This window comes from Sylvia atricapilla, chromosome 12, assembly GCF_009819655.1.
Source record: "Sylvia atricapilla isolate bSylAtr1 chromosome 12, bSylAtr1.pri, whole genome shotgun sequence".
In the NCBI taxonomy this organism is placed as follows: domain Eukaryota; kingdom Metazoa; phylum Chordata; class Aves; order Passeriformes; family Sylviidae; genus Sylvia; species Sylvia atricapilla.
In genome coordinates this window covers 16,932,912-16,953,188 of record NC_089151.1, presented here as the reverse complement: position 1 = coordinate 16,953,188, position 20,277 = coordinate 16,932,912, and the positions used below count along the sequence as shown (strand labels likewise).

Below are 20,277 nucleotides of genomic sequence, written 5' to 3'. Positions count from 1 at the left end.
TCTGCACTTTGTTTTATTTCAGGAGATCTTCATACAAGGAAACCTCATCATTCTAGGAGCTGGTTTTAATTACACTCTCTCAGTACCCGTTCTCTTTGAGGAAACCTTTTACAATGAAAAAGAAGAAAGCTTTAGTATATTGTGCATAGCTCATCCATTGGAAAAAACAGGGAGCTCAAGTATGTATTGGTGTCAATTGGTTGGTGCCTTTGCACAGTGAACAAATTAGTGTTTGATGTGCTTAATAAATGTTGCTTAATAAACTCATTCTGGAAAGTGTTGGCTTGGTTAAAAGCCCCTGGCATTTATGAGCTTGCTGGGCCAGATGTTGGTGTGCTGCTACAGAGAAATATCAAGTTGCTGAGACCAGGGCATAAATCCTGTAGAATTCAGACTCATCTGTGGAATATTTAATAGAGCATGATTTTTCTTAGCTGTGCTCAGTTTAGTGCTGACTGCTTAAAAAAGGGATTTAATCCTAAATGTGGCCATGTGTGTTTTGAGATGCAAGATGGATGCACAAAAAACTGGCAAGGTAAATTTGTTCATGCTGACTCTGTAGAGGGATGGAGGCTGTGTGACAGAGTTAGGCAGCAGCCTCCTGGTGGTGACCCAGCTTATGATGTTGAATGTCTCGATTTTTGTCCTCCAATGGAAGTGCTCCCTAAGGCTGTAACACTATTTTCAAGACTACTGTCAATACTGTGAATGTTAACAGCATGTCCTTGTGAACTTGTATAACAATCTGTGTTTACTAATTAAGAACAGAAGCTCCTTAAGAAGCTTAGAAGCTTTAGCTTTTTCTGAAATAAAAACATTAGTCTTCCTAAATATATATTTGAAACAAGTGAATGCAAAAAGAGGTAGTACTAGGGTAGTGTGAAATTAGTACTGTGAGGGAGGTATGGAAGGCTTTCTGAAAAAATACCAAAACAACCCAGTGGCCATTCATGTAGTCTTAAATTCTATAAGCATTAATGTATATCTCAAAAAATATTCTTGTGATATTCTTTACAGCCATTACTTAATATAGCTATATCACAGTCTTTCAAAAGTGAACGAGTTTCTAATTTCAAAAGTAATTTGAAAAGAATGATATAAGCCTCTTATTAGCTGGCTGCCTTTGACTGCAGATGAAAGAGTTGCCTAGAAAAAATTTTTGAATTCCAAGTGAGAGGTTCATTTGTTTTATTCAGAAGAAAAGTGGATTTGCTTTAATGTTGTTTCATGTAACTTTGCTCTCCCATCCAGAGAAAGCGTGTCTAAATAAAGACTAGCTTATGTAAAAGTCCAAGATGGGATTTTTGCAGCTCACTTAAAGCACCCTGACTTCCTGCATGGGCACTCCATCAACACTGTAATGTGCTTTTCTTCTGCTTTCAAGCTTGACTTACACAACTCATAAGCTGAGTGCCTGTGGTAATAAATTATCCCACTGTAAAATACAAGTGAAATCTATTTTAGCTATTCCAAATAAATACTTGACATAAAAAGCAGAGGAGCCTGCTCAAATATAGCACATTAAATTGTTTTAATTAGAGGCAATACCTCTTGTTCAGGGTGCAGTGAGCTGAGTTCATGTTTCAGTAAACACAAGCTGGCTGTATATGTAGGGACAAAATGTATTTTACCATGCATACATATTAAGCCTTTGTGTTAATTCTTGGCTTTTATTTTAGGTGAATCTACAGCTTCATCGAACTCCTATTCTCTTAAAAACATTGAAGATGTTAGAGAGTTCTTGGGAAGGCACTGTGAGAGATTTGATAAATACATAGGATCCTTCTACAGAACATTTAAAGAACACGAAAGGAAAAGCCTCCGCCACTACATAGTCAGTATCTTCCTTCCTGATGTCTAATTTGCTGAATATAATTCACTTCACTGCTGCTCTTATCTTTGCCTTACTGAGCTTTTTTCTGTGTCAGAGTAGCCTAGAGTTGTGACAGGGGAGGAGAGAGAAGTGGTAACTCACATTTAAGCATTTTATTATCTGAACTGTTTAGTAAATGCAATTATTATTGCTAAAGCTCTTACCATACTGTACACTTTTGAGACAGGGAAGACTTACTTTACTTGTTTAGGCTTTGTTCCTTCAAGTCCCCTAAACCTGAATCTGATGAACTGCTTTTATCTTTTCTCTCTCCTAGGATTCTGTCAATGCACTTTATACCAAATGTCTGCAGCATCTTTTGAGAGATTCGCACTTGGTAAAGACTTACTCCCCTAAATACATAGTACAGTGTTACTTAAGCAATAAATTATCTGATTTTCTGTTGCTGTTTATGGCTTTGCTTTTCTAGAAGATGCTTGCAAAGCAAGAAGAGCAGATGAATCTGATCAAACAAGCAGTTGAAGTAAGCATCTGAAATGAAGGAAAATAATTAGCAAGCTGTTTTTAATTCTCCTTTTCATGCCTAAAATACTGGGGTTTTTTTACAGATGTATATCCATCATGCTATTTATGATCTAGTCTTCAAATATGTGGGGACCATTGAGGCAAGTGAGGTAGGTTTCTTTGATTGCTACATAGCAGTGATGTTCACTCTTCAGACATTTTAAAAACCTGTTGCCTTTCTATTAATTAGGATGCTGATTTTAATAAAATCACGAGGAGCCTTCAAGACCTGCAGCAAAAAGACATTGGAGTGAAGCCTGAGTTCAGGTGAGAGAGAACTGTGGGTTCTTTGAAGAGTCAGTGAGATCCTGTCTGAAATAGGATTATGCCAGCCAAAAAGTGTCTTCCTTCAGACACAGCAAGTTTTTTTAATATTTTCATTTGAGATGTAAAATCAAAGCTTTGCAAGTGTCATGAGGACAGTCTTTGCATTGATGGTTGTCTCCTTTACTTTTATCTTTTTAAGCCATCTGCAGGATATAGAAATGTAGGTGCACTTGGAGTAGAAGTGGGAATATTTTTCCAACTATTCTTCAATTCAGCTCTGAATAAAATTTGGGTTTTGGACATCCTGCAGAGGACCTCTGTGCTAATGATTCCTTTCTAATTATTTTGTAGTTTTAATATCCCACGTGCAAAGCGAGAACTGGGTCAGTTGAACAAATGCACTTCCCCTCAACAGAAGCTACTTTGTCTGTGTAAAGTTGTACAAATTATTATGCAGTCTCCAAGCCAAAGAGGTCAGTAATTAGTCAAATCATAATTTTAAACTTAACCAGCACACACAAGCACTTCAGTATATAAACTGTTTTGGATAGCACTTTGGGGTCAAACACAGTTGAGCTAGAGTCTCTGAAGTCTCTGAACAGAGCAGAAGGGAAATGAGGTAGATGTGTCAGCACTGGTTCCTCTGGGCTGAGGTGGGGTACTGGGTTAGTTTGTGTATGTTTTTAGCTTGGATGTGTAGGAAGCTCACATCTGCCAGGACACTGAGGGTGATCCATTTTAAACACTGGAGGTTGCTGCTAGATCCTTCTCGTGTATTTGTCCATGCTCCCCTTGACATCTTGAAACTGGTACTCTTGAGGTGCATCTTTTGCAAATAAACTGTTGAGTAGGGCCAAAACAGATGTGCTGCTGTGAATTACAGAAGTGATTCTGTAATACAAAACTGCAGACCTATTAACCTGGCATTTACTTTATCTAGCTTGAAAAGAGAAGGTGCTTCTACAAAGCAAATACAATAGCACAGTCAACTTGGTCTTTTCCTAGAGAAAAGAAGAAATGAAGTAGGGAGACTGCTGGGTTATGGGAAAATGTAGCAACTTTGAGCATAGTCTTTGCCCTCAAGAATTTCAGAAATCTTGAGCTAATGCTCAAACTCCTGCTATATGGGAAGGGAGGGATGCAAGTCAAATATTGCAGTGTGTACTGCACAGACTGCATGTGTGTTGGCTCCTGGCAGACTACTTCAGTGAGAGATTGAGAACATTTGGGGCCCTGCCCTATGCTCTCCATGCATTCTCTACTAGTAGAGCTGGCCCTTAGTCTAAAGAGGCAGAACTTTACAGTTACTGTTCTTGATTTGAGCCGTGACATGACTAATACCAAATGTGAATTCTTTTTTTAGTTAACATGGAAACCATGTGTGCAGATGATCTTCTCTCTGTTTTGCTGTATTTGCTTGTAAAAACAGAAATCCCAAACTGGTATGTACCTGTTTTGGCTATACAGAACTCCTTCCTACCATCTTGTGTAGTGCTGCTGTAGGGACAAATGTAATAACTTCCTGAAAGTGTAAGAGGTCCTGTGGAAATGCAGAAAATATTTTATAGGACAAATAGCAAAGAGGTGTTATATGTGGAACTAAATTAAGAAGCTGTCAGGAATGTGCCTTTGTTTTGATTCTCAGCCTAGAAAAAAGTTATGGTGGGAAGCCATCTCTTGACCAATCTTTGTGTCAACACAGCCTTCACAGAGTGGTTCTCCCTTGTCTGTGTTGGGAGCTGTGGCACCTTTATGCATTGCAAGATTTGCTGCATTTCTTACAGAGATACTAGATGTGCACGTTGAATTAGTTCCTGCTAGCCTGCGCCATTGTCTCCTCATTTTCACTAACATTGTCTAAACCTCCCAGCTGCACCTGAACTGATTCTCAGTGCTGTTACATCCTGGATCTCAGATCAGCACTTGGCCTTTGACTTGTAGCTGTCACTGTGGTGTTTATGGTCCTTGCAACATTGCTTCACTCACTTCAAAGATGTTAATCTCTCACTATTGTCCTTATCTCATCCTTCATATTCCTTCTATCCAGTTAATAACTTTTCATTGAATATTTAAGAGATAAGTAGAGCTCTGATTGTAGAGCAATCTCAGAACAGCCATACTGCTGGCCTAACAAGCTTTTCGGAAGCTTTTTCCCAACTCACACCTATTGTCTGCCTGGATTGCCTAAGATGAGCTGCAGTGTGCCATGCTAGTGTCTTAGTTTTTGGTGGTTCATGGCTTAACTTTTATTTTTTTTTCAGGATGGCAAATTGAGTTACATAAAGAACTTCAGGCTTTGCAGTTCAGTGAAGGATGAGCTGGGATACTGCCTAACCTCCATTGAGGCTGCAATAGAATACATAAGACAAGGGCAACCTCTCTGACAGATCAACAGTAAGCTACTTTTAAAGCCTGTCAAATAACTTGTAGTTCTATGTACTGTTGTGGGTGTAAATCCAGCCAGAGGATACAAATAACTAATGTAAGATTTTCCTTTTTTTCCTTAAAAAATGAGGTAGAGGTGATTACATGAAGCAAATGCTAAATTTACCTAAATTATTATAATGAAGTCCTAAATAGGTACCAATAGTTGTTCATTGTTACTTGTGAGGAAGTACTTAAAGGTCTAGTCTGCTCTTCATGTGGTTACAGGAAAAATGACAGCATTGTTTTCTACAGATGGGTCTCCAGTACGTTTACCTCCTGTTTGTATTTACCATGGTTGTGAAAGCAGTGCAGTGCTTAGGAGCCGGCACAGCTTATTTTTTGTGTCATTTCTAAAAGCTTAGCTGTGCTATGCATAATGGAGATGGCAGTCTAATTTAGAATTATTCAGTAATCATTCATACTGGAAGAATTCCATGTGTTTGCAGTGCAGATTACAATGCTGCACTGAGTTGGTGGCTTAGGGGAGTTGAAGGGCTGTGATAAGGTGCTATTTGAAGGTTAAATTTGGCTCTTGGAATCTCTAACCTGGCAGGGGCAGGAAATTTGTGGATGCATGAGAGATTTCTGCTGGGAACTAGACCTGCTGTCAATCTGGTCACATCCCTGCAGGCCACTCAAGGGTGATGCTGATGTGACTTTAGAAACTTCTATAATTTAAGATCTTTGTAGATTATTTAATTGAGGAATCTAGCCTTACCATTCTGTAAAATTTTCTACTGTTGTAAAACTAGGTTTTCCTGAGCTGATGTGGAAATCAAAAGAAGTGAACTTGGAACCAGAATGAATTCAATGTGTCTCAGCCTGCCCAACTGCAAAGCACTGGCATCTAACTGCAGGGGCCAGAATAATGGTTCAGTGTGCAGGGCCTTGGCATGGGACAACCTGGGCACAGTCTTAAGAGCACTTAATGTAACATCTTGCTATATTTGGTTTTGTTCTTTTCTGGGATTTTTCCATGAACTTGCTATGCAAGTTTGTCTTATACACTCAAAACAAAACAAATCAACAAACAACACTTTTGTATTGTGTAAAGAGTGCTATTTCTTGTCTGTAATTGAATTATATTCAAAAAAAATAAAAATGTTAGTTTAAAGAAACAACCTGCTATATGATTTTGCTTCCTGCAGTCACTTGGCTGTCATTCTCAATCAATACACAAAGAGCAAAGCTGGTGGTCTGAAAGACAAATTAAACCAAAGCAGAATTGTCTTCCACAACAATGCAAGCAAGCTAAGATAGAATATACTGTTCTTAAATTACTAGAATAGACTGTTTCCTATTAAATGCCTGATCCTATCTCTCTTGGTGTAGCTAAGGAGGCACCTTTTATACTGGGATTGCATTCTAGTGTTGTAACTGAAGTGCCCCTTCCATTAAGGTACTATATTTATTTGGGAGGCCCCTGTCTTGCAAGATGAACTGTGTATTTGAGAAGTCTAAATGAGGACTTCAATGTCTGAACCATGAGAAGAGTCATTTCAGCTGGATCAGCTCCACACCTTAAGAACTTTATCACTGTAGGGTGAATGTGCAACACAAAGTCCTCTTGCATTGCCTTTCCTTGGAGTCAGCCTGGCTGGCAGGCAGCAGAACCACCGAGGATGAAGTGAGGGACAACTTGCCCTTAACCACAGCTGGAAAGGAAAGAGCCAGACACCCTTTTCCTCCAGTGTAGGAGAAGGTGGCACACAGTGAGGAGAGAGACTATGTGGCAGACATGGAAAAAGAGTAGTGAGGAGGTTGGAGGAGAATTGCTCTCCTTTGTAAAGTTACCAGCTGAGCTATTTCCTTTAATCTCTGGTAAAGGAGATGAACTTTGAAGCAGTAGCAGCTGTTGTCTTGCTGCCTATGATTTCCTTCACCAGATTGTGCTGGAAGGGGGTGTGGGATTCAAGTGAGCCAGGAGCATTGCTGTGCCCTGGGGCTTCATTACAGCCCCTTATGTGGTTATGCTTAATTTTATAGCTGGCTTCAGATGGAGCTGCTTGGCAGCTGAGTAATGCTGCTGTCCAATCCCTAATGAAGCTTACTCCAGAAAGAAACTCAGCAGGGAACTAATGTACCCTGAGGGATAATGGGCATGTTCTCACCCTCATGTCAGTAAGTGAATTGCACTCAGGACATCTTGCCAAATCCCTTCACCCAAGGTCATGTAAGTCTTTGTGAGACACTTTGGTTGTGGGGAAGAGAGGAGTCTGTAAAGCATGAGAGAGTCAGTTTTATTTCTGAATTGTCAACATTATTCAATTAGAATTCCTGCCAAGTAAGTATTGGATATTAGCTCATTCCTCTGCACAGCTAATTTGTAGTAAGACTCTAGCACAGAGGGTTCAAAGTAAGTATAAAAAAAGTGGGAGTCAGAGGCAGCCATGAGGGAATAGGCAGCATTCTGTTTCATGTATGGGAAGAGCTTGAGATGGGGAAATGATCCCTACTCCCCCTCTCCACCAAATGCTTCCTTAGCCTTAGTTTCTGTTCAAGAGCTCCTCTCCTGGCTTCTTCTTCTTGTATTTCCTCCAAGTCATCAGCTGTAATCTGTGAGCATGACTTGGGATAGATCATTTCACAGGTACACTCTCAGGTACAATACTTCCTTTTTCTCAAAATTGTAGTATTAGATAAAAAAGGTTATTAATGTTTGGGTGTGTATTTTCTAGACAACATACACTTAAAATTACACCTGAAAGTCCCACTCAAAGCAATCTCTTTTTAATAGAAATACAAATTCTTGGATTGTAAGTAAAGCTGGTACAAGTGAATTCTGACTTCGAAGGCCCAAATTTGCTTAATCCTTCAGTGAATATCTAATTCTCTTGTCATTCCATATTTCACTATCTGAAGATGGGTGGTTTCACCTGGCTCTTTTTATTCTGAATATAAATAATAAATAAATAGTATGGCTACATTAGAGTTGCTGTCTCATGTGGTTCTTAAAATAATTATTCACTTGGGGAACACTTCTCTTGAAGCCACACACTGTGGAAGGAGCAGTTCTACAATAGTTCTTGCTAATGGTTACTTAGATTCTCCACAGTGAAAGTATAAAGCTGTTAGTGAACATCCACACTAGAAATTCTTATTAGACGTTAGGAACTTGTACCAGCAGTTACATTTTTGATCAAATATTTTTTAGGGAAGTTATTCCTGTTCATAGTAAAGGATCTATCCAAGGAGACTACTGTTATATGCCTTGTCATTCTGAGAAGATTTACTTGGGAATCCTTAGCTAAAGTACTGAGATTTGAAAAGATTGATGAATATTTGTCACCTTCATGTATCTAAATACAAACAACTTCCTGTGAAGTACAGAGAAAAACTTTCATCTCCAGACCTCACAAACATGTTTTAAATGATGTTATCTGTGAAACTCCTAAGGGGTTTTTTTGGACAGCTTTATGAGAGGCATCTGTGTTGATTGGAAACATGAATAGTCTAATTTCTAGAAAGTCTGAACTCAGCTTGTTCATTTGCAGTTATGAGGCTCAAATTCGTGGTGACTTACTGATGAAAGAGTGGAGTCAGGCTGGCTTTACTCATTTACATCTGGTCTTGACAGACCTTAATTGCAAAAACCATAGCCAAGATCCTAAATGGTCAAAGTTTGCCTGATACATGGGTGTGTGTCTTAAATGCAGTGGTTTTCTGCTTTTTGGAGGCTGAATCTTTCCATTTCTGGAGAGCTATTATCCTACAACAGCACCACTGCCAGCCATAAGCAGCTGTGGATCAGAACCAACCACATACAGAATTTCCCATCTGCGTTCTTAGAAAGTGTTTTCCTTGGGTTGTTGTTATTTTATGGGAGGGTCAGTGCTGCCATCTCAAAATCTAACTCCACTCCATCATTTTCACCTGGTTTGCAGGCATTATATTCTTTAGTGCATACTGAAGTGCATCTTTATCTGTCTCAGAGAATAAGTACTGATGCAAGGGTTTGCAGCTGTATCTGTTAGCTCAAACCCAAGCAGGAAATACAACACAGAGGATCTGCTGCACAGCAATGGTTGCCTGGTGCAATCTTTTATTTTTCAGCCAGCAGCAGAGTTCAGAATTCTTTGAGTCAGTTGTATCTGGGTCATCTTTTTTAGTAGCTTGTCAGTAGACATGCTTATGTGAATTTGTCTTAATACTCCTCTTGAGAAACTGTGTTGTACCTCTTACAGTTCATGTTGTCTTCGATATGTATTTTTTAGTTTGCTGTGTTTTTTTTTAGATGGTACAGCCGTAATTTCATTAATATTGATTCACAGTGAATTTCAGTAAAAGAACATTCTGGTAAACATCTACCTAGTATTTGTATGGGAGCCAGACTTTTTATGTCTCAAATCTTAAAGCGATTCAGGTTTCATCATGTATCCTGATAAATTCATATATAGTAAAATAGTGTTTAATATTTTTAAAAAGTTAATTCCATTGTTAAGGTTTCTGCACTTTAGCCTGTAAATATCTGTATAGATAATCATCTATCTGTTTTATTTTCAGGAATCTGAGAGTCTCTTGTGACAAGCTGCTCTTAAGACAAAGGATGAACTGTTGTCCCAGATGTCTGCTGCACCAATAGACTGCTTATTTAAGGTTAATAACTTTTATGGCAGAATATGTATGTATTTGTATGTTTCATGTTTATATCCCTCCCTTCTGAAATTTTTCTGCAATGTAATGAAGGATTCATTACATTAGTACTGTGAAATAGGTTCAGTAGATGCCTAGAAGTGTCTTTGAATCAAGCACGTTTTCTAGTGCCAAAGCCTTACTAACATAATATAAGTCTTACAGATTTCAGCACATGTTATATGAATATAGAAGTAAATGAGGATGAATGCTATTGCTCTTGATATTGTGTGGGCCCATTTAATGCACAGATGTGATACTGTTTGTGTCTAACAGCTTTCAGTGCTTGAAATTGGAAGAGTTTTCTGAAATAATTTAATGTAGTCACCTGACATCTACTTCATATTGTCTGTTAATTTCATAGTGTCATTCTAAAGAATTTTGCCTATACAAGGAACACAAAGCAGAGCTTCTAATTATATGTGTTCACAGCTTATGGCTGGAAGTCTTAGTAATTTCATAGACATGTTTTTGCACAGAGGGAGCTCAATTTCATGATTGAGTCTAAGAGGACAATGGGAATTGTTTTAATTTTTTTTTATAGAAAGTGAAGTAAGCCAAGAACCAATTTCTTTTTAATACTGAATGCCCATTAGTGGGTTTGTGCTGTGACATGTTAATTTGCTCTATGCTGTTTGAATATGTCTTCCTAATCGGTTCCTTTCATTTGTGCTTCAGTAAATTACTCTTGGCTTTTTTTTCTTAAAAGGAGCCTTTATATTGGTTTCTCATCCCCTTTTCTCTTGGTTTTTTTTTTTGTAGCATATTGCTGCAGGTGATCAGGAGGAAGTGGAGCAGCTGCTAAGTCAAGGTGACAGTGATAAGGACACCGTGACGAAATGTGTCACCCGCTGTGTTACTGTGACAAAATGCGAGAAGCTGGTTTCTGGGTGAGCACTCTTTACCCCACAAATGCATGGAAAGCTGTGTAGAAGCCTTTATCTAAGATTTGCTTCAGAAAAGTATGCTGCTTTGATTGTAGAGGAATTTGGTAGCACTTTGGGATGTAGTAGAGAGATGTGTGTGTGGTTTTGAAAAAACAGAGGAATATGGGGCATAACCGAATCCTTGGAACCCCATCATCTTTGAGGGAGCCCGGTGTTGTCCTTTGGTTAAAGGTGGTGTTGCTCTTCTCTTGAATCAAAACTTACAGACCTGGGGCTGACCCACTTCTCTTAACAAAATGTAAAGTTCTGTATGGAATCATTTGGTAAATGTAGAAGGATATAAAGTTCTAAAATCAGGTAGTTTTTTGTCATCTTTGGCAGCTCTTCCCTTCTCTCCTCCTTCCTACCACCACCTGTGGGTAACTCAACCCCTTTTTTTCAAGGAAACTGATATGACCTTCCATTATCACCCCCTTTTCCCGAGATGACCGGGGATACACTCCACTTCATATCGCTGCTATTTGTGGTGAGTGGCCTTGCTGTTCTACTAGTGTCTCCTGCTCCTTTTGCTTCTGTTCTTTATGTCAGCCTGTTTTCCACCTTTGTATTAAAGTTGGAATTCTGCATTAAGATAGTTTTTGTTTCTTGCTGTTGAAACTTGCTGTTTCCATCTGAGCACAGACTGAAGTTGTTGTTTATTCTTTTAAACTCAGTTTCTTATGGCTCAGAAGTCAGCTTTGTTTGCTGACTGCTTACTTTTGCCATAGTGATTACCACAGTGGTGCTTTCTTCAGCTTTGAAAAAAGTAAAAATGTGTCCTCAGAAACCAGTCTTGTTTTAAAGGACTGCCAGATTGAGAGATAACTTCTCTCTTTCCTGCAGTAGGGTATGCACTGTAGATCTGTAACACCTGTATTGTAATGTTCATTATGTAATTGATCTTACTTTTGTTAGGAGCTGTATTATTTTCTTAGTGGGTGGTTTTTTATTTATAATTTTGGGTTTGTTATTGTATTAATCTAAATATTTTCTTTTTTGTTACTCCTACGATACAAATATAACTTGCTTTTAGCTGGAGGTTCTTTTAGGGGGCTTGACCTTGTATAATCTGCCACAAGAAAGCCCCAAATACCAAGGCAGTGAATATGCAGTTTATGGAAACACAGTATGCAGAAATGCAGGGTATCTTGCTTTATGGTCACTGTCTGAATTTGAAAACTAGCAGTGTTCCTGTGCAACGTTTACCCCTTTCTTTGAATGCTTATTTCCCAAGGTCAAACTTCATTAGTGGATTTACTGGTAGCCAAAGGAGCCATTGTCAATGCTACAGATTACCACGGTTCAACTCCGCTTCACCTCGCCTGTCAGAAGGGATATCAAAATGTTACAGTAAGCACAACACCTAACCTAAATAATAGATACATGACTCTTGCTAAGCTCTTCTACTGTTACTGTCATCTAGATCTTCTGGGGAGCTTTGACCTGAACTGTGTAAGCTGTCAGAATGGAGGATCTTTCATCAATGTAGTTTGCAAGATTTTTTTTTTTCTTCTTCTGCAAGGTTTTCAGCTATTGGTAATAACCAGCTGGCAGCTCTGCATTCCTGATAATTCATCCACTTTATTAACACAAATGTCCAATACATAATACAAATGGAGAGCATTCTACTCTTGCTTCAGACAGAACAACCATTGCAGTCACTGGGCTGAGTTAAATGCTTCACACTGTGTTTAGGATAGACTGTGTAACTACAGTAATTATTGTCTACTTGAATTTAATATATGTGATATTCTTCAATTAGCTTTGTTGAAATTAAGCAGTCTTCACTTGCACAGGCTCTTGAAGTGTGAGGTAGATGATGACAGTGAATATATTGCAGTGTTTGCTGCAGTCGAGAATTCATTTTTTTCAATTAAAAATTCTGAATATGTAAGAAGAGACTTTTTGATTCTTGGGGTAGAGCACACAACAGTGCTGCAGTGCCAGGAGGGTGGTGTCTGAAACAGGAGACAGAGCTAATGTCTCATGAAATGCTTCATCATGCCAGAACCCTAAAGGAATCTGCAGGGCAATAATTGTTTGTACATTAATTTTTAGTTACTTAAATGCCTACTTTTATTTTTCTTTTAAGCTGCTCTTATTGCACTACAAGGCAAGTACTGATGTTCAGGACAATAATGGAAATACTCCACTTCATTTAGCCTGCACTTACGGTCATGAGGATGTAAGTAATTGTTTTGTAACAAACCAAATGGGCATTCTAATGCAATGGAATTAAACTGATGCAAATTAGCACTAAACTTACGTATTTTAAAAAGTAAAGAAAAATATTTGAAGGCTAAATTGTTTAGTGCTCTAAATGAGGGCTTTATTTGGTAGTTTGTAGCATTTTTAATGTGAGTTCACATTAAAGATAGCAGTGTTTTGCAGATGTAGTTATTTAACTCTTATTTAATGGCACTGAACCACTAAAGCCTGCTGTTTAGGTAATGACTAATGGTGATGTTACATGGGCAGCAATAAAAACAAACCTTTTAGGATTGTGCCTGTTCTCTGAACTGAGACACAACACTATAATTTATTGATAGCTTTCCTTTTCTTCCCAGTGTGTCAAGGCTTTGGTGTACTATGATGTGCATTCCTGCAGACTGGATGTTGGCAATGAGAAGGGAGACACTCCTCTGCACATTGCTGCTCGCTGGGGCTATCAAGGGATCATTGAAGTGCTCTTGCAAAATGGGGCAAACCCAGAAATCCAGAACCGGATGAAGGAGACTTCCCTACAGTGTGCATTAAATTCCAAGGTATTCCTCTTTATCTTCCAGCCTGAGTTCTTTCTGATACAACACCACAGAGGTGTAGATGTTCACTGCCATTAGGGTTCACTATTAAAGAGAAAAGGTGTGTTTCACTCTCAGGAAGAAAGGTCCCCATTTTAACTCCAGCAGCAGGAATACACTCTGTGGGATAGAACATGAACTTGTAAATGGATACTTTTAATCTGCTCAGTCATAAGCTGTTACTAATTATTAGATTGTCAGCTAATTTGTGTTTCAGTCAGTGGATTCCTCTATAAGTGGCGTTACACTGGTTTTCGTTTAATATTTTATGCAGATTTTGTCGTTGATGGAATTAAACTACCTAACGTTTTGAAAGAGGACAGAGTGCTTCTGAGGTAACAGCCCTTGCTAAACTGTTCCTTGCCTATGCTTAACCTCCTTAATTTAACATTTAAACCTTTTCTGGTTGGTTGTTGATTAATTTGTATGTTTTTTTCCCAACCGGTAAGTCACCACTTAGGTCTCCTCAGCACTCAACAGAAACTTTCAGCAGAGGATCATCTGTTCTCAAGTCTGTCATCAGCATCAACTGATATAAGGCAAGAAGAAACAAAGAACAGTTATAAAGAGGTAAGACTGAGGTTTTGACAGTAAGCAAAGTGAAGGTGTGATAATTTACTACAGTGTTTAAAATGCCTCTTCAGGAATAGCCTTCTGTCTGGATTGGGAAATGATAACTGCTGTCCTCAGGGGCTGTCATCTCAGCCCTGAGCACTTGTTTTTGTGTGGTTTCAACTGCTCTGTTGATTGTTTCTGGGAAAAGTTGACACCATTCTCTTAAGTAGTTGTTCAAATTTATTTAGTAAGTATGTAATTTGAGAATTTGTTGAGGCTTACCAAAGCACAGAGGCAGTCAGTTCCCCTAGGACTTGCCTGTCCCATCCAGGAGTTAAGTGCCATAGTACCTTACAAAATCTGTCAGGGAAAAGAGACCTAGGCAGGCATGCTGGCAAACAGCAAACTGGAATGTTAAGACATGCTTCCAAAATAGGCATGGGGATAAATTTTGGTAAACTAGTGAAGAAGTCTAGACTATATATTAAATATCTTGCATGTATGTGGTTGCTGATTTTGCTCCAGATGGCCTCCTCTGATTTTTTTCCTGTGGGATCTCAGATCTGCACTTTGTTCCCCTTCCCAAGACTGTCATACCACCACTCATTTCTGATGCTTCTTTTTATTTTCCTGGTCTGCCTATTCATTTTTTTTTTTCTAATGACCTCCTAATTATGTTGTTTCTCTCAACATCACCTCTACATTCAAATTCTTCCTTTTCCTGCTATTAAAAGGTTGTTCTCTTGCCAAAAGTTTCAGTCTTCTAAAAACACTGAAGAAACACAAAAGATGCAAATTTTGACTGGACAATGTGATTTCACACTTGAGGGGCTCAGTGCAGGGCTGTACCTCCCTGTTTGGACAGAGTCAAGTGCTCTAAATAAGTTCTCCTCGTAGACTGAGGATTTCTTTTTCTTTGAAGGAACAAATTTATCGCACCCAAGTGCTAAGACTGTAGTTCAAACCAGGGAAAAAGATTACAAACTGCTTACACCTGAGGTCCTTGGGGTTAATGACCTTCTCTGTAATCAGCTTTAGTTCATTTATGTTGCCAAGTTTCACCTGAGCTCCCTGCTCAAGAGGCAAGAGCCTGATGCTGAGAGAGCTCCATGAAGGAAATCCCACTGGACATAATGGGAAACTGATATGGTCAGTTTGCACCTTGGATTGAGGGGATCCAGTCAGACATTTATTAATCAATACTGAATTAAACTCTTAAATGAGCCAGTCATAGTGGCTTGTTTATTGTGACATAGAAAAGAGAGTGTGAAAGAGCCAAGATTGTAAATTTGGGGCTTGCTCTGTTGGAACTAAAATCTCCATGCCTAGTTTCTGTTCAGCAACTGAAAAAACTGCCCATGCAGGTGAATTCTAGTAGATTTGTTTCTTCTATTTTTCATTTAAAGGAAGGTTCTGTTCCATGGAGAGTGAGGAAACAAACTGGAAAGATGGGAAATGCATGTAGCAGACATTTTGCCCTAAGTACTCTTAATAAATTATCTATAAGCTGCATAACAAATGTTTACCACTGCTGGGGCCTAAGGCAGCTTTTAGTACTTTAAGAAAGTTGTTATTTTTGGAAAGAAATTATCAGAGCTTGTGGGTCAGTGCTATTACTGTTAGGCATCTTGTATGCCATAAGATGACTGCTGAGGAATCCTTAGACCTTTACATTCTCCAGTGACATTATCTGTATGATTAGGGGAAGTTTAGGGAGGCACAGACCTCCCTAGTGTTTACAGTCCATTTAGCTGTGTATGTGGAGAGATTGGGATTCAGCTCACCCAGCTTCTGGAAGACACTTCTCTTCACTTCAGACATCAATTTCCCCTCCTTAGTCAGTGGAGGGAAATTAACTCCAGAGTGGAATTCATCTCAGACATGCTTAGTTTGACCTGAGTTGTACTCATGTGTTATTTGTTGACTGCATTCTGTTCTGTAGTTACCAGAGAGGCAGTTTAAATGTCTGGCTGAGATTTACCCAGCTGACTTTTAGATGTTCAGAGTTAAGAAAAAAAAAATCAAAGAGTCATAGATTCTGTTTGGAGTAACCAGTGCATGACTTCAAGGACCTTCATCCTGTATCAGAAAGGTAGTAATAAACCAAACTTAGCAATATGCGAAGAAGAGATAAAAATGGAGAGATTTAATCTGGCCTCTGATCTTTCAAATGTTTGTGTCCTGTCTTCATCTAAAACCCTGAAGAAAGAGATCAAAGCAATAAAACACAAGCTTCAGTCTCATTGTTCCTTGTTTGCCTTGCCAAACACCATTCAGCAAGGTGGTGATTCCATATAGCAGGTTGAAATGTGACTGAAGCTGTCACTCTGTGGCATCTTCAGCTTGCAAGATGTTCCTTACTATGGAAACAAGTATGCTTACACAGCAGTGTCTTGGGTGACTCTAGCACAGTGCTGGAAGAATTTGCTATAATGCTGGAAACAGTCCTAATGCACACCTTTGATATTGAAATCTTTCCAGATTTTAAGAAAGAAAAACAAATTTCACACTTACAGTCAAGTTAGATTTGTAAATGTTTGGGTTTTAGCACGGGATTAAACCAGTTATCTGCAGATGTAAAGGTAACAATTGGAAGCATCTTTTCTGTCTAAACTGTTGTTTATCAAATAGCACCAGGAAACCTGCCATCCTTTGTGGTCCTGGCAGCACAGAGTAGCTCAGCAAGAGTCCAAACAGTATTAGTGTCTATAGGGTGGGAATTTGCCTTAAGCAGGGATTTTTAATATTAGGTTCACACAGAAATGCACAGGGAGCAGCAGAATAATAAATATATCATCTTACATGGCTTTGTTTATGGGTGGGCCACATAACCTCAATTTAGGTAAGTACTGTTTAACTAAACAGAGATCATCAAATGGCCACAGGCCTTGTACAGATTTTCTGTTTATAAAGGAAGAAGATTTTTTCCTTTAAAACTTTATCAATAAATATGAAATGGGCCAGCAGTAATCCTACTGCATGAGCTTAGGAGGTTAACAAGGACACAGGATTTTCTGTGTTCTGCTTAATACCAATACTAACTAAGCAAATAAACAATTTTCTTAATACACAGGTGGAAAAACTCCTGAGAGCAGTTGCTGATGGAGATCTGGAAATGGTGAGTTTCATGTGGCTGTTGAGTATTATTGAATTCCATTTTATCTCATTCAAACTGAGGAAGTTGTAAATACTATCAAGTGGAGGATGCTTGGTTAACAACCTCGTGTAAAGAGGAAATTTAGGTGACAGTAGTCAGCACAGAGACACTATTCAAGGGGCACACAACAACATGTAGTTTGGATTTCACTTCAAACGGACAGCTGATGGCTATAATAATACCAGTTTCAGAGGTGATGTTCCTGTAATTGGTGGTACCACCTGTCTTGACTATTTTTTTATTATTGCCTTTAATCCTTAAAATAAGATGCTTCTAATGTCATTCTACTGAAAAATTGAAGATGACACAGGAATCTTTAGAAATTTTGCTTTTGGAAATGTGTATAAGGCTGTAGATTTCTTGATTTTCTTATAGTTCACAGAACAAAACCATAAACTTAGTGAGAATGCAGGTTTGCTCTGCTGGGTGCATGTTCTGAAAACCTCTTTGGGTTTGGTTTTGTACCAGGAGTTACGAATGCCAATGAAGCCTCACAGAGTTATCAGAAACAGAAAACCCATGCTACAAAATATGTGCCATGTTACTACTGTTTCTCTTATGTTTTATTCCACTGAGATGATAGAAATAATTTATCAGCTGATAGAGCAAAGAACTATTTAGTTGTTGAGTATGTATCGTTTTCCTGGGTTACGATGTGACTTAACAAAAGTAATTATTTTCCAAGCCAGCCCTAAGTCATTTCAAGAAGCAGTAACATGTACAGTGGTGAATTTGCCATCTTCCTGGCCATTATATATTGCATATATATTTATATATAATGTATATACAATATATATACACAATTCTATATGTATAAATTAATACTAATATTATATATATACATATTATTTATATATATATATATAATTATTTATAACATATATTATGCAGTATATATTAGTTACCTTTTTCACCCACTTTGTGAAAATCAAACTTCATCAAGAAAATTAAATATGTGCTACAACTTGCTGGAAAATAGTATTTAGCAATAGATACCAGCAATGAAAATCATATAGAAATTCTAGTCTGTGCATTCGATGACAGAATCACCCTATCTTTTGTGGCTTCACTTTCCTCATTACTGTCGTTCATGTGAAGCTGTTCACTAGAAGGAGATCATCCACCTGGATGACAAAGGTTACAGATTGCATATCTATTAAAAAACACGGATATTTAAAACTCTGACCTTGTTCTGACAGCCTGAGGTCTGTCTCCATAGGAACCGCCACAGCAACCAGGTCATTAGGGTTGCTGTAGATTTTTGCTGTGACAGCCAGCTGAGCTTTGCAAGGGGAGGCATTAACAAAGTGGAAGAAACTGGAAGATTAAAAAAACCCAGCATTATGATGTGATTGACATTGTCTCAGCATAGATACTGGATTTGGTGCTCTCCTTGTACCCACCCCGTCCAGTTGAAAGGATATGTGCAAACCTACCAAGAAAAAAGCAAATCTCTTAAATTTAAGTGCTGTGGAGCAGCTGGAAGGTTGGAGTGAGGGTACAGAGACCCAGAGTGCTCAGCTGAGTATTCCAAAGTAACCCAGCAGTGTAAAGAACCTTTCAGGTGACAAGTTACCTGGCACATGAGACTAGACTATCTCCTCAGGTGGTTCAGTGTGTGTCTGCTTGAAAGTACAGTTAATATTTTGACAAAAAATACCTTGAAACGAGAAGTATGACTCCTGCAGTGTAATTATAAAGAGATGGGCACAGTGTGTTCAGGTTTTTGGGACACACTGGTATCAATGTATTAGAAGCTGGCACTGGATAATGAGAGCAGCAGTACTGGGCTGTCACAGGAGGAGGAGGAGGCTGATTGTGAGGGTCTTGGTGAGTTTGCAGGGAAAGGGCAAAGTGAAGTGACAGTTCTGCTTATTTTAGACATGTACAAATGTAGCAAGTAGTAAAGCTTTGCTGAGCTGGCCTTCCAAAACAGGCAGGCTTAAGAGATGATTTCCTTTACTCCAGAGAACGTGGAATTTGCAGGGAAAGCAGTATTCTATGAAAAACATCTCTTTTCAGGCTCAAATATGTTTTCATTCAGAATCAGATAAAAAACCCTTCCTGGCTGCCTTAGGATTTGTTGTAGCTGCATGTGTTTAAGTAGATAGGACATAGACGTGTTGTTTTCCCAGAGCTCAGTGGTGAGGAGCAGAACCTGTGACAAGTGTGATAGTAAACAGAGTGGGAGGAATGTCTCAGAAATCCCACTGCCCCCATTCCCTTGGACTAGCAGCTGTAGAGCTCTTGGCTTGATCCTGTAGTAAGAGAGACTTAATACGTTATTGCTAATTTTAATTGTCTTCAGTGAAATGTAGATTAATGAATTTCGAGATAAAATGTTCTGCTTAAACGGCTTCTTCTTGTTGTTGAATGAAATGTAATGTAAATTAACATGCCCTAAGCATCACTGTTTGCAGGTTGCACATGGATGCCCTGAGCCCTAAGACTTCAATGAAGGCCTCTCTCTCAAAAATGAGGGAAAAGTGAAACTGTCCAGATCCTGAGAATGGATAGACCTAAAGAAAGTCAGTGCCCCTTCAAAGTTTTGGCTATCAGTTAAATGTTGTCATCTTTGTCATTCTTTATGTTCTTTAAAGCCAAAGATGTAACAAAATTCACATTGGTATGAGCTGGCACAAATCATCTGAGCTAAAAGGATTTTGAGTGTTAGAGAATGAGTGAACACTGAAGTTGTGATTAGGCAGCAGGAAGTCATTTATAATTCACTTCACTGCTGTACTTGGAGAACTTCCTAGCTGCTTTGTCAACAATAACCCTTGATTTTTTAATTTGGCCTGTGGGCAGCTGATGGCAGGAGGTAGCTGTGTGCCCTCCCTGAGAATACTCACAAATGTATATTTGTCAAATTTGGCTTGTCTACATGCAGATCTGGTAGGACTTGGAACTTCTGGACTGTATAAAGAAGGACTTGTTTTTTATGCCAGGTCCGTTATCTCTTGGAATGGATGGAAGAGGACTTGGAAGATGAGGAGGAGGACACAGCCAGTACATCAAAACCAGAATTCTGCCATCCATTATGCCAGTGCTCAAAATGTGGGCCAGCACAAAAGGTTGGATTATTCACTCTGTAAAAGAATCATTTATATTCTT

General features: G+C 38.7%; 1 protein-coding gene across 1 annotated transcript in view; it reads left to right on the top strand.

Moving 5' to 3' along the window:
* Positions 1-20,277, top strand: part of ANKRD27 (ankyrin repeat domain 27) — a 43,161-nt gene that overhangs the window by 11,876 nt on the left and 11,008 nt on the right. Inside the window, 24 exon segments of the mRNA XM_066327955.1 lie at positions 23-179; positions 1,680-1,834; positions 2,151-2,210; positions 2,304-2,357; positions 2,443-2,508; positions 2,589-2,665; positions 3,017-3,138; positions 4,029-4,111; positions 4,927-5,034; positions 5,036-5,059; positions 9,596-9,688; positions 10,487-10,556; positions 10,559-10,590; positions 10,592-10,614; positions 11,055-11,137; positions 11,885-12,000; positions 12,743-12,835; positions 13,218-13,415; positions 13,726-13,758; positions 13,760-13,786; positions 13,901-13,957; positions 13,959-14,021; positions 17,080-17,124; positions 20,112-20,237. Of these exon segments, the coding sequence (XP_066184052.1) occupies positions 23-179; positions 1,680-1,834; positions 2,151-2,210; positions 2,304-2,357; positions 2,443-2,508; positions 2,589-2,665; positions 3,017-3,138; positions 4,029-4,111; positions 4,927-5,034; positions 5,036-5,059; positions 9,596-9,688; positions 10,487-10,556; positions 10,559-10,590; positions 10,592-10,614; positions 11,055-11,137; positions 11,885-12,000; positions 12,743-12,835; positions 13,218-13,415; positions 13,726-13,758; positions 13,760-13,786; positions 13,901-13,957; positions 13,959-14,021; positions 17,080-17,124; positions 20,112-20,237 (1,965 nt within the window).